Here is a 15618-nt window from a genome sequence, read left to right as displayed (position 1 = left end):
CCTGTCCTGTCTCTCTTGCTCACATTGCTGCCGTCCTCCTGTAGTTTTCTGCCCCCATGTCCCTGTCCTGTCTCTCTTTCTCACGTTGCTGCTGTAATCCTGTAGTTTCCTATCCCGTGTCCCTGTCCTGTTACTCATTTTCATGTCGCTGTTCCCCTCGTCTACCTCAGTTTGCCATTGTGTGGTTGTTGCTCTTTGCTGCTGCATCTGTCTCGAGTTAACGTCAGTGGGGGTCCATCTGCTGCGCTCCATGGTGGGCCCAGGCCTCAGAGCTTGCCATACACACACACACGCACTCGGGGGGCCAGCCGTCCAATCACGCGGCTTCCCCTCCCCAATCCCTGCCACTTTCTGTGGGAACGCCAGCTGTCCCCTCCATCCTTTCCTTCCTCTCCCTGCCCCCTTCCCCACCACCCGTCCAGTTTCAGGCTCTGCTGGAGGTTGGAGAGCGACACCCCCACCTCCTGAATGATGTGGAGCACAGTGGCCCCTCCTGCCAGTCACAAACCATACAGACCTGCCCCTCTTCCAGCAAGGCACCCCCCTCCTAGTTATAAATGGCACAGACCCTGCCCATCACCTTCCTCCTGTTTCCTCTTCTTCTTACATGAATACGGCATGTTGACATTACTGGACAGGGCTCATATATTTTTCCCACCTCATCTCTAAAAAATGTGATGCTGAATTATTTATTTGCTTACTTGATACTTTTATCTTAATTTATAAAGAGAAATTACAGCCCCCCTGGAGTCTGGACAGGGTGCCTACGTTGCTTTATCTCCAGTATTTATTTGTTATGTGTTAAACAGGGTGTTTAAACAGGGTAAATAAAATGTAAGGAATTCAGTGTTTTCTTTGTTTGAGGTTCCATGTATCATAATTAATAGAATATACTTTTTTTTTCAAATTTGAAAGCAGTCAAAATGCCACCTTTCCACTTCACAGCGTGGGAGTGCTTTATTAGAGATGAAAACAAACATGGCGGAATTTCTCCGGGGCACGCTAGAAAGGACGTTTGCCCACTATCTGTAGCCACGCAATCAAGCTCAGCTCCCGCCCCCCATCTCGACGGTTTTTGATTGGCCTTTCCGTCGCCTGTTTGCCAACATCGATTGGCTGCTTTCTGCTGTCTGTCTGCCAGTCTCTGTATATTGATTGGCAGGTAAGTGGGAGCCCCCCCCACACGCTCCTGGATATTTAAAAAGGAGCCTGCAGATCTAGCTTCTTTGCCTTGTCTCCTTCTTCCTTGATGCTCCTCTGTCTGTGGTGTCTTGATGCAGCCCTCGACAGACAGCGAGGCGGCGTGGGCTGTGGTTTTTTTCACAGTGAGAAATAAGCAAAGCCTTTTACTGCACTGCTTTTCCATCTGCCTCGTTCCATTCGACTTCACACCTCGGGAACAGATCCCTACGAATTCACAGCTTTACTTCCCAGAAGCCTAGAGCTGGAGAGGCCTGCTTGAGACGCACTTGCTTTCCTGCTGCATTCACACGCAGTATGGTTAAAGTCCTCTTATATTTTGCATTATGAAAACTTACTTAAATAAGTAAGAAGATTAATTATTAGTATTAACAAATTCTTAGTGTAGGCATCCATAGATTTTCTGATTGATATTTTAGGGTTTATGGAGGTTTTTCCACACTGTGTATAGGAATGTTAACGGAAGATTATATAGCCTGATCCCAGCACAGTGAAGATGTTACTTGACCTCCAACTTGGTCAAGAGTTCAGAGGAGCCCCGTAATCAAAGGTGAAGCTCAGCATTAATGGAATAATGTTATGGGTGGGGTTGTTGTGTGTGGAAGGATGGGGGTGGTGGGTGTTGATCATCCAAATATTTGCCTGGAAATGAGGCACGGTAATGAGGCAGAGGTTGGACGCGATCCCGGCTGCTGTACTGGAACTGTAGGTGCAGTTGTACGTGTGGTTGGCTGACTGCGAGAGAGCTGCCTACATCTCACTGGTTATGAAGGAGCAGGCATCTCAAGGCATGTAAGCAGTTCAGATCTGCACCTGTTGTTTATGGTTACTTGTCTCTGGACATATATTAAAATAAGCTCTGAATTGAATTATTATATAATAAATCAAGGGGCGGCATGGTGGTGCAGTGGTTAGCACTGTTGCCTCACACTTCTGGGACCCGGGTTCGAGTCTCCGCCTGGGTCACATGTGTGTGGAGTTTGCATGTTCTCCCCATGTCGTCCGGTTTCCCCCCACAGTCCAAAGACATGCTGAAGCTAATTGGAGTTGCTAAATTGCCCGTAGGTGTGCATGTGTGAGTGAATGGTGTGTGAGTGTGCTCTGCGATGGGCTGGCCCCCCATCCTGGGTTGTTCCCTGCCTCATGCCAGTTGCTTCCGGGATAGGCTCCGGACCCCCCGCAACCCGGTAGGATAAGCGGTTTGGACAATGGATGGATGGATAATAAATCAATAATAATATACATTTATATTGCTCTTCTCTCAGGTTTTCACATCCACCAGTTGGATTATCATTTCTTTTTCTTTTTAATGAATTTTAGTACTTATAAACATCATTCTCCAAGAGGACAACTTCCAGGAGGCGTTTTTATTGAAGGGATTAGTGCATCATCTATAGCTTTTCTCAGTATTGATATCTTAGGTTTTTTTTCTATGTTTCAAATTCCTCTGAAAAAGTCCCTGAACATCACCACAAAATGTTTACTGACTTGCTGGTAAAAAATTGACTGCGCTGCTATACTAAATAAATTTTGATCAGCTCATTCAGTGTCACATTAAACCCTACAGAGGCACTTCTGAGAAGCACAGAGCGGCCAGTCGCTGCTGCTCACTGTGTCGCTTTTTGCCATCGCTATGGACGCTGGGCTCTAGCTGCACCCAGGGGCGCTGCTAAGGATTTTGGGCCCCATGAAAAGAATCTTGACAGGGCCCCCAACACAGTTTATTGGGGGCTTCTCTGGGCCCCCTCTCAGTCATGGGCCCCGAGAATCATCATCATTTACCCCCCCTTTACAGCGCCCCTGGCTGCACCTGTGCCATTCGGCAAACGTCCTGCAAGTCCGACAGCTTAGAAAGTTACTAAAGAACCAGAAGGAAATTCCTAACATCTTGATCCTTTGACACACTCTCTAATCACGTGAATAACAGAAGTCTCATGTGGATCTCTCACACGCTGCTAGGAAGGCGGGCATGGAAATTTGACCTTGGTACCACGGTGTAGGCTAACATGCCCTACTTGTTTCCTTACGCTAAAATATATATGTACTTATAATCTGGCTTATGATAGGGTTTAGATCCCGTATGAACATTTTTGAGAAACCACATGAGAATTTGTCAAAGGCAGACTGATTATTTTGAATGGGAAACAGACAATGGTAACAGTTTAACTTTTTTTATTATTATTATTCTTATCAAAAATCTTCAGGAAAATGAACTTTTCACTAGAATATTATATGGCCTTATCAGCACGGCAAGGATTTCTGTATTAACTGCTAAAAGGGGTTTCTGGTTTGATTAAGCTTATGCTAAGTCCTCAATAAGCTGTCAGAGATTCGGTCTTGTGGCTGGGGGTCAGTAGTCGGTTTCATGTGGGTTGATAGGCGGGGGGGAGAGTGGAAACCGGGTATTCCTTCTGTTTATGTTGGGAGGGGGGATCTGAACTGGCCCAGGAGGAAGGGAGGATGATGAAGGGGAACAGCCTTTACACCTGGCTCTAGGTTGCCCCCCCCACGGGGACATCGGTGGTGTGGGGTGACATCCATGGACCAGTTGGTTCAAAGAGGGAAAACACACTATGTGAGATATATGGAGGAAAGAGGCCAGAGGAACAAGATGTGTGTTTAGCGTAAATCCGTGAAGGACCTCCTTCGGGGATCAGAACAGCTGTGTTGTTTGTTAAATTGAAAACATGACAGACATGATAGTACTCCGCCCCCCCTCCCCCGTGTGGATACACCATCTTATTTCAAGCAATGATCTGTTGTAGGGAGAGCATCCTTTACCCTGTAGTTGCATAACAGAATCTGACTGGACGATTTGCTTAAAACTGCCAGGAGGGGGTGGGGCCGGGGGGCTCCTGGATTTCCCATTTAATTTCCAGAGTGCATTGAATGTTTAATATTTGACAGATTTAGAATTCAGTGGAGCCCAGAAGCTGAACTTAGTGAGATTAGTCATACAGAACATGCTCGCCACGCTTGTGCCACCAGTGCTTCACTCCGAGGAATAACAAACCTATTTTTAGCAGTTTAAATCTTAATGGCTTCCCAGCTTGTTTTGATAGCACATGCGAAAAGCTGAAGTGTCATTCGGAGGGGGATTTTTCTAAAATCACTTCCTGTTTTCGTTTCAAGTCTCAGTCCAGAAAACACTGATGATGTGTGCCTGACATGCGAATAGTTTATATATGTACATGGAGTCCACCATCCATTCATCTTTCACCGTTTGTTTTTTGAAGGGGGGGACAGGTGGGATGTGGCTGCAGGGGAGCCCCCCCTCTTCCTCATGGCATCTCAATGCAACGATGCATGCGTCGGGATAGTCAGAGCCTGGGTCTGTAAGATTTGCATTTAAATGGGTTTATTGTCTACAGACATAGACGGGACCATGCGATTAAATTGTTTTCTCTTGGAAGGAAATTGGGAGTCAGAATTTAATTTCGCTTTCTCCATGCCGTCAAATCATCGTTTCACAGGACAGTTTTGCGCTCGCTGTTTCTGGGGCGAGATAATGAACGGTCGATGCGTTACGTTATCTGTTGGTAGAAAAAAAAGCAGGAATAAGAAAAAAATTGCAATTAGTACGTATCTTTGGGAAATTCAACCTAAGAGGAGCTGTTTATCTGCCGTCTGGGAGATAATTAATTCCGTGACTGTGTTTTTCAGAAGACACGGTGGATTAGCTTAGCGGTGCAGCATTGGTTACAGAGCCTGGAGATATGAGGCCTGATTAGCCAGGACAACTTCCTGGAAAGTTTTCGGGGTGGAGCTTAAGTGAACGTTGATAATTGCTGATGGTGTGATTTGGTGACTTTGAGATGATGCCAGTGTCCTTTTTCTCGCCGGGGGTTCAACTGAGAAACAGCTGGTAAAAATAGCCCTTCCTTCCCAGGAATTCGGTTACCTCAGTCATATCCACAAGGAGACGGAAACTATGGATTACCCACGTAATTGATCCGAAACCCACTCATCCGGTTCTTGCCATTTGCCGCTGTTCTGACACGGCCCAGAGCTGTACAGAGTCACATCAGTGCTGCCAAGTGTTCTTGGAAATGTTAACAGTCCTAATTATAATCATAAGGCCATAATACCCTGACATCCACTATCACCGAAGGAGCTCTTCATTTTCAGATGGTGGCATTTCTTCTAGAGCAATCTGTCGTTGGTCAGTTTATTCCAGTGTATTGCTCTTATTTTTTGAAAGTTACTCCCTTTTAACTTGGCTGTTGCTAACATCAGCTGAAGAACTGGGGTCTCAGTACACCCAGAGTCCATCGTCATGAGTCGGGATTGCCTGATGCTTCCCTCTACAGTGGCACAGGATAGAGAGACCCCCTCCCAAGCAGGACACTGTGGCTGTGGTCTCACGCACATTTGTGAGCATTTTAATCTGCTAAGCAAGCAATTATGTTAAAAGTTCCAAATAATACAGGAGGATCCAACCGCTAAGCTAAGCCGTTAATGGAATTGCATTGTGCTTTGGGTCACAAGAGCCTGGTTGCTGCTCGTTTTTTTGACTAATATCCTTTATTACTCCTTATAAACAGTCATGCTAATGTGGTACAGCGCTGTACCCCATGCATCCTGCTGTCAGGGAGCCTGGTGCTTGACGCGGCACTCTTTCTCTTCCTCAGCACTTCACTGTGTTGACTCCAAAGGCCTGGTTGTTGACTTAACCTCATGGTAACTGTCCCCTGCTAAAGGAGAGCAGAACCCTTCCTGGCTTTCCAGTGAACCGCCATGCCTTCTTCTGCTTACTCTGAAGGTGTTAACTTGTGAAACATCTACCTCTTAAGCATACCATGGAGACCAATTGATCAGTATGGCCCTCTGGGTATAAGCAAGTTGTCTCAGTCTAAGAATTATTTCCAGCATGCTGCAGTCAATGGTCTTATCGAATCCCTGGTCTCGCATGCACCTGGCTGCATGCGCCATCACCATAACAACAGCTGCATTTGCGGATTGGCCCAGCCTTGCCCACACACTCTGTATGTTGAAAACGGGCCTCCTAACTCTTCTAGGCATTATCCGGATCCTGTTTTGAGGCGAGATCCCGAATAGCTTTGGCTCTCAGAGATAGCGTTTACCTCGACCACGGCCAAGCTAAAAGTTAACTGAAAGAAATGGTATCTGAAACACCGGTGGTGTTCAAATAAATGTTCATAAGCTTATCAAACTGGTTAAAATCCCTGTTGCGCCGTAAATCTTTGGCACAACACAGCTGCTGGTACCTGTCTTGCTCCTTCTGTGGGTAATAGTCACTCATATTGGCAATTTTTGAGAAACAGTTAATGCCTCAAAGTGCTGTCCTCAAAGGGTACATTAGGGCAGGATTTTCAGTGTACAAGTCCATACCCAAGGGCTTCCGAGGGCTTCTAATGACATAATACCTGCAATTAAGTCTCCCCCCAGAAGTGGTTCTCTGATCTCCGATGAAGAGGATGACAGAAATTGGCAGCTGGCCCGCTACTGCAGTGATATATCCATTAATATACAATCGCCGAAAATGTGTGACGTTTACGTTAAGAGTAACTGTGCTTGGGATCCATCTACATCCGGGGAGCGATTCAGCAACGTTTCTCTTGGGCTCACATCCGGAATTTTCGCTATCAGCTTCCCGAAGAGCTAATTGTTGTTTTCTAGTCCTCAAGGTTTTTATCCAGGTCCCAGAGAGGACCAGTGAAAACAATGTGCCTTAGTTTGCCTGTAAGCCTCCCCCCCAATTCAGGTCGCTTTCTCTTCCATTGGGAATGGGCGGGGGAGGGACTCCATGCCATTAGGCCAGTGATGTTAATGGGTGACCTTTGAGAGAATCAGAGGAACCCTTTTGACTGAACAAACGGCAGCCCTCTCCCAGATGCTGGCTGGTGCTTTTTCTGCCTGTGGATTACATTGATCGGCTAAAACAATGGTACCACTGCACACATTGTTCAAGGATAAATAAATAACAGGCCAAATGAAGTCTCTATTCACTCGACAATCTCAGGCTGTTTTTAACGCTCTTTGTTCCTGCAGCAGGGAACCATTCGCGCTCTTTTAATTGGCCGCGGCGCTTATAACGATGACTTTTGCATTTGGTTTCACTCCTTTGCTTTCGATTTACTTGCCCGTGGTTAATTTACCTCTCTCTTCACAGACAATCTGTGCAGTTTACAGAGTTGGAAGTGTAAATCTAAATATTGACAAAGTTAAAAATGTTACCCTGGACAACGCATCCTTCAGTAACTGTATCTCAGTTAAAATGGTAAACATAGGTCCCTATTCTTTTTGAGACTTTTAGCTAAGGGTGGAAAGGGGGGAGCGTACCTTCCAAGTTTAACGTGGCTAATCTTGCGTTGAAGCGTTAGCCTTGTGCTCAGTGTTTCACCCCCTGTCACCCTCACAGAAAAGAGGCTGAAAGAAACATATTTTTCTTCGAACCGAAATTCACTACAGGGTGTGATGAAGCAGCGTCATAGTAACTGATGACTGATCTCGCGTCACGGGCCGCGCTACTTTGTGTGTGTGTGTTTGTTGGAGGGGGGTGAGGCCTCCTAATGGTGGCCCAGAGTGGAGTGCTCCATTCTCGCCCCTTACTGCAAAAGAAAATGAGAGCACCCGCTGACTAGAACAGGTCCTGACACAAAGCAAGACTTGAATCTCCACGGAGACCCTCCCTCCACCCCAAAAAGCTTTTCTCCATCTAGCGCCCCCTCCTTCTTTCTGCCCCCTCCCCCCTTCATGATTCCATGAATTTATTCCACATCGGAGTTCGTGGATGGCCCCCACCTTCCCCCGGCCATTAGTTTTAAGAACACAAAACGCGCGCTGACGGAGACTGTGGGGGCTGATTAAATACACATCGTCCCAGCCAGAAGCCTCAAAATTAATCTCAGACCACCCCCCTGACTTCCCCGTGTTGTGCCTCTGTAATGAGAGGGTGGGCCGTCCGTGTCCTGTGTGGGTGATTCTCGGTTGGCTGAGCTGTGCAAAGGTTGGGCAGGGATTGATTCTTTCACCCAGTGAGGCTTTCGCTAGAAAACTCGGGTGAAGGACTCGGCCAGTCAGACGGCTTGTGAGTGCGTCTTTCTAATTATCGCTGAGAAAACACGCTTGTGTCCGACTGCTCGCTCTGAAGATGCTTCGAGGTGATGCTGTTGTGTGACATTCTCCTGGTGAATTCCATTATTCCAGTGTCATTCAATTCATATCAAAGGATCCTTAAGCTGTTGACTCTTCTAAGACCCCAAGATCCTTTAGAGATGTTTTTTTTTCTTAATCTGCCTTTGAGCAAAGGTCCTGGTATTTCTGCTGCGAGTCTGGCCTTCGTTCTGCGGCTTGATTTTAAGTGTTCATGGCAGGGCATTTGGGTACAATCTCAGGCAGATGCACAGAAGGAGAGGAACAAAATCCCCCTCATCAATACACATTTGAGAATGAAAGGCCCCTTTCCCTCCGCCCCAGTGCACACCCCCCCCCCCCCCCCCGCTCCATCTAAGCCTCGTCTTATAAGGCGATGAAAGGCGGCAAAAATAAAGATGGGCAGTAGAATAGGATATGAAATATTTAGAGAGGCTCTGCTCTCATCCAGCTTCACTGGTTGTGTCAGAGAGGATAGGGGAGAACAGGAGAGGAGAGGGGAGAAAGCAGGCTGTACTTATGTTGGCTCCTGTGCTGAGGAGGAGTAAGGTGTGTGTGTGGGGGGGGGGTGATATGGGGCATGCTGAATGTGAGTGGCATGACGATGACCATGGCTCTTTGTGAGCCCGCCGGCCACTGTGGTGCGGTCAAAGACAGGAAGGCCCAGTGCCCGCTTCAAGGTCCAGCAGGACCCTGAGCCTCATTACGCGTGGAGCGACTCACCGGGAGAACAGCCCAGTGTGAACTCGCTTCAAAGTGAGCACGGCATTCAGGGCTTCTACTCCAGGCGAGTGAAAAGGGTTTAGGATGCTGGTTAAGATGACTTGTGGAAATGCAGGGACAAGCAAACAAAAACCTGCTTTGATCTATTTTTACAAGCGCCCTCGTCTGCATGTCCCTGTATAAAATCACCATGTTCTTGTACACGCTCTTAACATCAAATCTGCTGTAGCCAAGGCAGGCCAACCTTTTCCTGAAGATACTTAATTGCAAAAAATGGCCTTTGAGATTTCAGAGAAACTGTTTCTGTTTTGAAATCAGATGGCCTGCAAATAGCAGAATTATCTGCCAGTGGAGTAAGAAAATTGCGCTTGGTAAGATTTCCTAAAATAAGACAATATGTCTAAATGCAAGCAAAGTAATCCTGGTCATAAGATGCACTGTTTGTCTGTTTATTAATGAAATTAGATTTTTTTTTGTAAATAAGAAAATTGTATTTGCTTAGATTTCCATTTTGTGAAAGTGGTAAAAGCAGGCATAGAGAGGCGTAACTCCTGGAAATGTCAATAAGCATTTATCGATATTCTGATGTGTAATATGTATTATTTAATTTATAGTGAATATATTTATTAATATGCATTACTTCTGCACAAGAAAGAGGTTAATGTCTGGCTGGCAATCCACATATGGGATGATGGAGATGCAGAAGGATTGGGAAGGTCACTGTGACTGCCTGCTCGTCCCGCTTGGCCTTAATGATGCCCCTGTGTTTTAGGCCCGTGTTGCCGTGTCCTCCAGCTGAAGTTGTCTGGTCACAGCAAACACTGCTAATGCTCTGAGTTGGAGGCCCTTTGAAGCACCCCGTAGGGGGATCTCAGAGAGTCTCCGGAGCTTCACGCTCGTGGAATAAACGCGGCAAAGCTCTCGGACGCACGGTTGTTCCTCTTTCTCCTTCCAGCCGGACTGTCTTTCACCTTCCTCTTCCCTTCTTCACGCAGAAGCTGCCGGTGAGGGGCTGTCCTATGGGGAGCACCAAACCCGTCTCACTCATCAAGCCGCCAAGCCAGAGCATAGCCATCTCTGTGGTGCCGGCGAAAGCTCCCGTTTCCATGGTGACCGCACACATTAACGGACAAAAAGCGGCAGGCAGCGAGCCGCTGCAGACGGCCCCTATCAACCTGCAAACGACGAGCAAAGTGGCCGGGAGCGGCCTATCCTCCGTGGGCCGGAGAGTCAGCGAACAGCCGCACTCACAGGTACTGGGCCAGGAATGCTTTACGGCACTTTGCAGCACTGCTGCAAAGCCTACTGCCATAATGGCCGCAATACTATAAAACTCACTCGCAGCTCCCTCTTGACCTGGTGTACAAAACAGCTTCTGTGAAACAATTTGTGACGTACTCCATCAATCTGTTCATCCATCTCCTGTACAGGGTCATGGGTATTAGTATAGCAGTCAGATTCCTGGACATTCAGTCCCTCCCATATTCAGATGATAGCTTATGTCCAGTTAGTCTTTGTAGTGATGAATGCAGCAGCCAACACCAGTCTGTAACCTTCATTAAGCTGCCCTCCTTTATAATATCTGAAATTATATTTTTCAATACAAACTCAGGGAGATGGTAGCAACCCTGAGCACTCTGTATATATGCTGAATTTGGCCTTTTATGGTCAAGGAGGGAAATTAAAAGTTATTTCCTGTGTAATTATTCTTAGGATAAGCTACAAGCATGACCTTCATAAAATACTGTGTTTCCTTAAAGTGTTAGATATTTTTTACTTGGATAATTGCAATTGTTTTGAAGAGCAATTACAATATTTCATGTTATCGTCCTTTCGTTCTTGATTGTGGTAGATATTAGTAATGTTTAATTTATTATTCATTACCACAAGCATAATTCTGAAAAAGTTCACCCCATTGAGGTTGTGGACCAGGTATGTGAAAGTTAAACTTTAGAAGAATGAGTTTGTGTTCGGAAAGTGGTATTTAATTCAGTGACTTGTCTCACATTAGTGTGATGCAGGCGTCCATGTTTGTAGGGGGCACTGGATGGATGAAGCCACATTTTCGGTAGTCAGGACGGTGGCAAAGTAAAGTAATACCTCTCACCGGAGGCGCTTGTTCAGCTAATTGCCTTAGTATTGCCACAGCAGCAGCCCGTCTCCCAAAAACACACACGTAGACACACACTCACACACACACATGCACTCACTCAAATACATACACGCACTCACACGTACACCCACTCACGCACACACACACGCACTCATACACACACACACGCACTCACACACCTACACGCACGCTCACACACATACACACACGCTCACACACATACACACACGCTCACACACATTGACAGAGTCCCGTAAAGAACAAAGGTCCCTGGAAGGAAATTAGGGCCCCTACAAAAAGAGAAGTCGAGTGTAAACAAGTGCTTTGTTTCCTTCGCCGTGTAATTGCCTCGCAGCTTATCGTCAGCGGCTCCTGAGCAGCGGCATGGAGGAACACGTGCAGAATAAATGCAGCACCGCCGTGCATTTATCTGATGTCAGCTGCTTGGCAGCTAAAAGGCCTGGAGGAGAAGTGCAGCAGGAACACTTCCTCTTATCGAGGGAGTGTACAGACGGCTGTCGAGCTCCATGAGTTAAGCTTAAACCCAGAGCTGATCCCCTGTGTCCTTGGAACGGGGGTCCATTCGATTGATAAACCCAAAAACACCCCGTTTGCTTCCCTTTATGTCAGTTAATCCAGGCAAAATGACGCCCGTCTTATTAAATTGCTTTTGTAGTGGAGCAGAGTTTCTGTAGCCTACATTGTGTCTGTAAAATGAGTATGAATGACAATTAAGCGTCGGTGTGCAATCAGCTGCTGCCTAGACTCCCTTGTATAAACGAGGTACATTTTTGTTTTGGTTGTACAAAGCAGTGATTGACAGTGCGCATATATTTATAAAATGAACTTTGTGTGTGGTACGTTTCTGTGTGTGTGTATGTGAATTATGTTTATATTACATTGTAGGGACCAAATGTCCCCAACAATGTAATAAAAACCGGTTTATTTTGACATTGTGGGGACCATTTTTCAGGTCCCCACAAAGATCTGTGAACGCAATCAAAAAAGTAAAAATGTCAAAAGTCTCACATTTTGTTTGGTTACTTATGGTTAAGGTTAGTGCTGGGTGGGGGTTAGGGGTGTCATGTTGGGATTAGAACTTTTCCTATAGAAATGAATGTTGCGTCCCCACAAAAATATAGTTACAAAACTGTGTGTGTGTGTGTGTGTGTATGTGTGTGTGTGTGTATATATATGTGTGTGTATCAGCAGTTATGGAAGATGGATGGATAATTTCTATCAAAACATTAAGGTATTAAAAAGGTATTAGCATTTTTAGAATAAAACCTGAATTATGACCTGTGATCTGTATATAAACAATATGCAAGTCTTGGTAAAATAACAGAGATGAAGTAGCTGTATGCATATTGGATTTTCTCCCTACTGAGGGCAATGAACCATAGCCAATTGCCCAAACAAATTTGAACCAATGTTGGTAGATCACACAATGTTACCCAGAGTTTTTCATCTGCGGTATAGCTGGCCGTTGAGCTGGAGCTCACCATAACATGACGGGGGATGGCATTTAATGCAGGTTCTTCCGCCAGCAAAGTAGACCTTGACACTTGAAGTCGAGAATAGACTGGAGGAAAACATCTCCTCACACATGTTAAAAACAAGTTTCAAGTGATTAGGTGTTTTCTCTCTGATGCTAGGATGTGCTGTAAATAGCTAAAGTAGCTGGATATGCTCCCAGTAGCTGAGATGAGAGTGGAAATAAAGTCTGCCGACGCATTACTTACCAAGCAAAGCAGTCTTATCACTCCTCCATCTGCAATACGAGTCCCATTAGAGATGCGGTACCTCCTTCATTGTCTCTCTCACCCTTCTGCTAGCTATTGTCCCATCAAGTCTATGGGACAGCAGCCAGCCCACTTGATTATTTTACTGCTTTTTTGGGCTTCATTGTTCTTGCCTGGGGAGATGGAAGGAGAACAGCAGAGTACTCTTTCTTCCACAGATATAGGGGTATGGGGGGGCCACTGAGTACCCTAGGCTTTCATTGTTTTCGCCAATTGCAACTGCCAATCAACCCTAGAGGTCAAAGAGCAGAACTAGCCAGGGGGCTAGTTTCTGTTTGGTGTGTGTGTGTGTGTGTGTGTGTGTGGGGGGGGGGGGGGGGGGGGTCAGAAAATGCAGATCTACAGGGCACCTGGCTACTTATTTAAGACTGTTAATGACTGATAATCAATTAGCTTGTGGAAGTTCTACCACAGCTACCCTAGAAGAAACACCGTTTGGGAGGTATGATCAGTGCCATTCCTGCACCCAAAATCTAGAAGGGTTTTGGTTAGAACAACAAACCGGAGCAAGCCTGCAAGGATGTGGACGCTCGGGGGGGGGGCTTGTCCTGCTCCATCAACTGCTGCCTGGGGTCCCTTGTATAAACAAGGCAAATATGAAACCTTGAACATTTTCATGCACTTTCCAACCTCCTTCCCTAGTCATGGTCACCTGGAGTCAATCTCAGGCAATACAGGGCAAAAGGCTGGGATACACTGTGCATGGGATGCCAGTCCTTCACAAGGAACAATTTAGACCGACTAGCCTAACTGTGTATCTTTGGACTACAGGAGGAAACCTGCACAACTTTGGGAGAACAGGTAAACTCCACACACACAGTGGAGATGGGATTTAAACCTCCACCCCTAGAAGCATGAGACAACAGTGCCCCGCCTTTAATATGCAGAACACATATTTGCTTTGGCAGGGTCCATGAGGGCTAGTGAGGAGGTATTTTGAAAGGCTTATGTTCCACCGAATGGACTGTGAAACACACATTTCCAGCATTTTGGACCCTTGTGCATGTCTCACCCAGTACACTTTTGTCCAGCTGCTATTCTCGTGTGATTGGACCCCAAGCCAGTTTTTATTTTTTTTGCTAATCTAGAACCATTGGGTACAATTTAAAATGTAAATCCCATAGATAAGGAAAAACAACAAAAGTCAAGCTGTTAAAAACAAACAATTCAAGCTTCAACTTGCCAAAACGATACAACTTGCTCTACAGAGTGGTGGTGGGCAGCTCAGTAATTAGACATCTGTGCCTGTTTCCAGAAGGTCATGGGTTTAAATCCCGTGGCCAGCAGGGTAATGATATCACCACTGGGCCCTGGAGCAAGTCCGTTAACCCCGTCTGCTCCAGGAACACTGGCTGTCCTGCTCTTTGACCTCAAGCTTTCCTCACTTGCATGACAAAAAGTGTATAAAAAGAATCTTCTAAATAAATGAATGTGAAATGGCTGTTTAGAAGTGTGGCATCTCACAGTGGCAGGTAAACTATATATTTTTCAGCGTGTGATAGTGATGGATAGCAGTTTGAAGCCTGTCTAAGTGCTTCTGAAGGCCTTGAAATATAGAGTTTTTAAAACAGCAAAACCATTTAATACTGTAAACAAACATGGCATGTTCTTTATAATGCTGAACATAGGCATATTCATTTATATGAATATACATCCATTTAAAAAGGAAATCTTGGAACATCAGTCCACTCCGCTGAGTGAAAATTGTGCATTTGAATGTGTTTTATGGAAGAACAACATTAGTGTAGATCTGTTCTCAAGCCTTTTCTTCAGCAGGGCTTCTTAAGTAGAATAGAGCTGTTGCAAGTGAGGCCTTTTATTTATACTGCCGCCTAGAGGCAGTAAAGAGAACTTCCAAAAAGAGGTAGCACTTATGTTGCTGCTCTCCTGTCTCAGCTGTCTTTAATTCTATGGTCTGGCCTCTTGTCGAATGTTAGGATGATCTGTCTAATACTGTGGCTTTCTTGATGTATTTCCTTCTTGAATATTATTTATTGTAATGCATATGTAGCTCTATAAATCAAGATATAAAAAACATTACAAACATAATTAACATATTTGAACACCAATAATATTGTTAATACCGCCAATGAAGGAGTGTGTAGGTAGACATATATGCACTGAAAGTCTGCTTCCAGAAAAATACGGTTCTTTGTTATAAGCTACATATTTCAAAATCACGGCAGTATTGTGGAGAACATCTCATCTCATCAAATGGTTGAAGGATAATGTCTCTGGATTTAAGTGCAGTTAGGAAGCACCATGATGGCCTCTTTGAAATCCTGGATAAATGGAGCTATAATGCTGAAGCAGGAATTGCTGACCCTTTTAGAGGCTGCCTGTGGTGTTTCACGGGGCCCGCAAACGGCCCTTTCAGCTCTCCGTGGTTTTCGCTGACTCTCAGCTGCTCGCGTCGAGCGGGAGGCCACGATTGGGGAATGCGATTAAACAAAGAAATGAGATGTAGCCTCATGGTCAGAGTGAAGCACTGCAGAGACGGGAGGATCTGCTGACGGCCACTTATGGAGGAAGATCTTTGACTGTCTGTTGTGTTGGGAGCTCCTCGGTTGTAAGGAATATGTACAGGCTGGGTAGTTGGCTACCAAAACAGGCTTGCTACTTAATGGAGGTGATGGTCAAATGCCACACCCTTATGACAGCCAA

At 45.7% G+C, this 15618-nt stretch overlaps 1 protein-coding gene across 2 annotated transcripts in view; it reads left to right on the top strand.

Annotated features, from left to right (window-relative positions):
• LOC125740237 (PHD finger protein 21B-like) overlaps positions 1-15618 on the top strand; it is a 70414-nt gene that overhangs the window by 36018 nt on the left and 18778 nt on the right. For both annotated transcript variants that reach the window (XM_049011139.1, XM_049011131.1), the window contains one exon: positions 10035-10292. In XM_049011139.1, coding sequence (XP_048867096.1) covers positions 10035-10292 — 258 coding nt within the window. The remainder of the gene's footprint in view (positions 1-10034; positions 10293-15618) is intronic.

This window comes from Brienomyrus brachyistius, chromosome 1 (genome assembly GCF_023856365.1).
Source record: "Brienomyrus brachyistius isolate T26 chromosome 1, BBRACH_0.4, whole genome shotgun sequence".
NCBI lineage: Eukaryota > Metazoa > Chordata > Actinopteri > Osteoglossiformes > Mormyridae > Brienomyrus > Brienomyrus brachyistius.
Note: the sequence above shows the minus strand (reverse complement) of the source record. Positions and strands in the feature narration are given on the sequence as shown.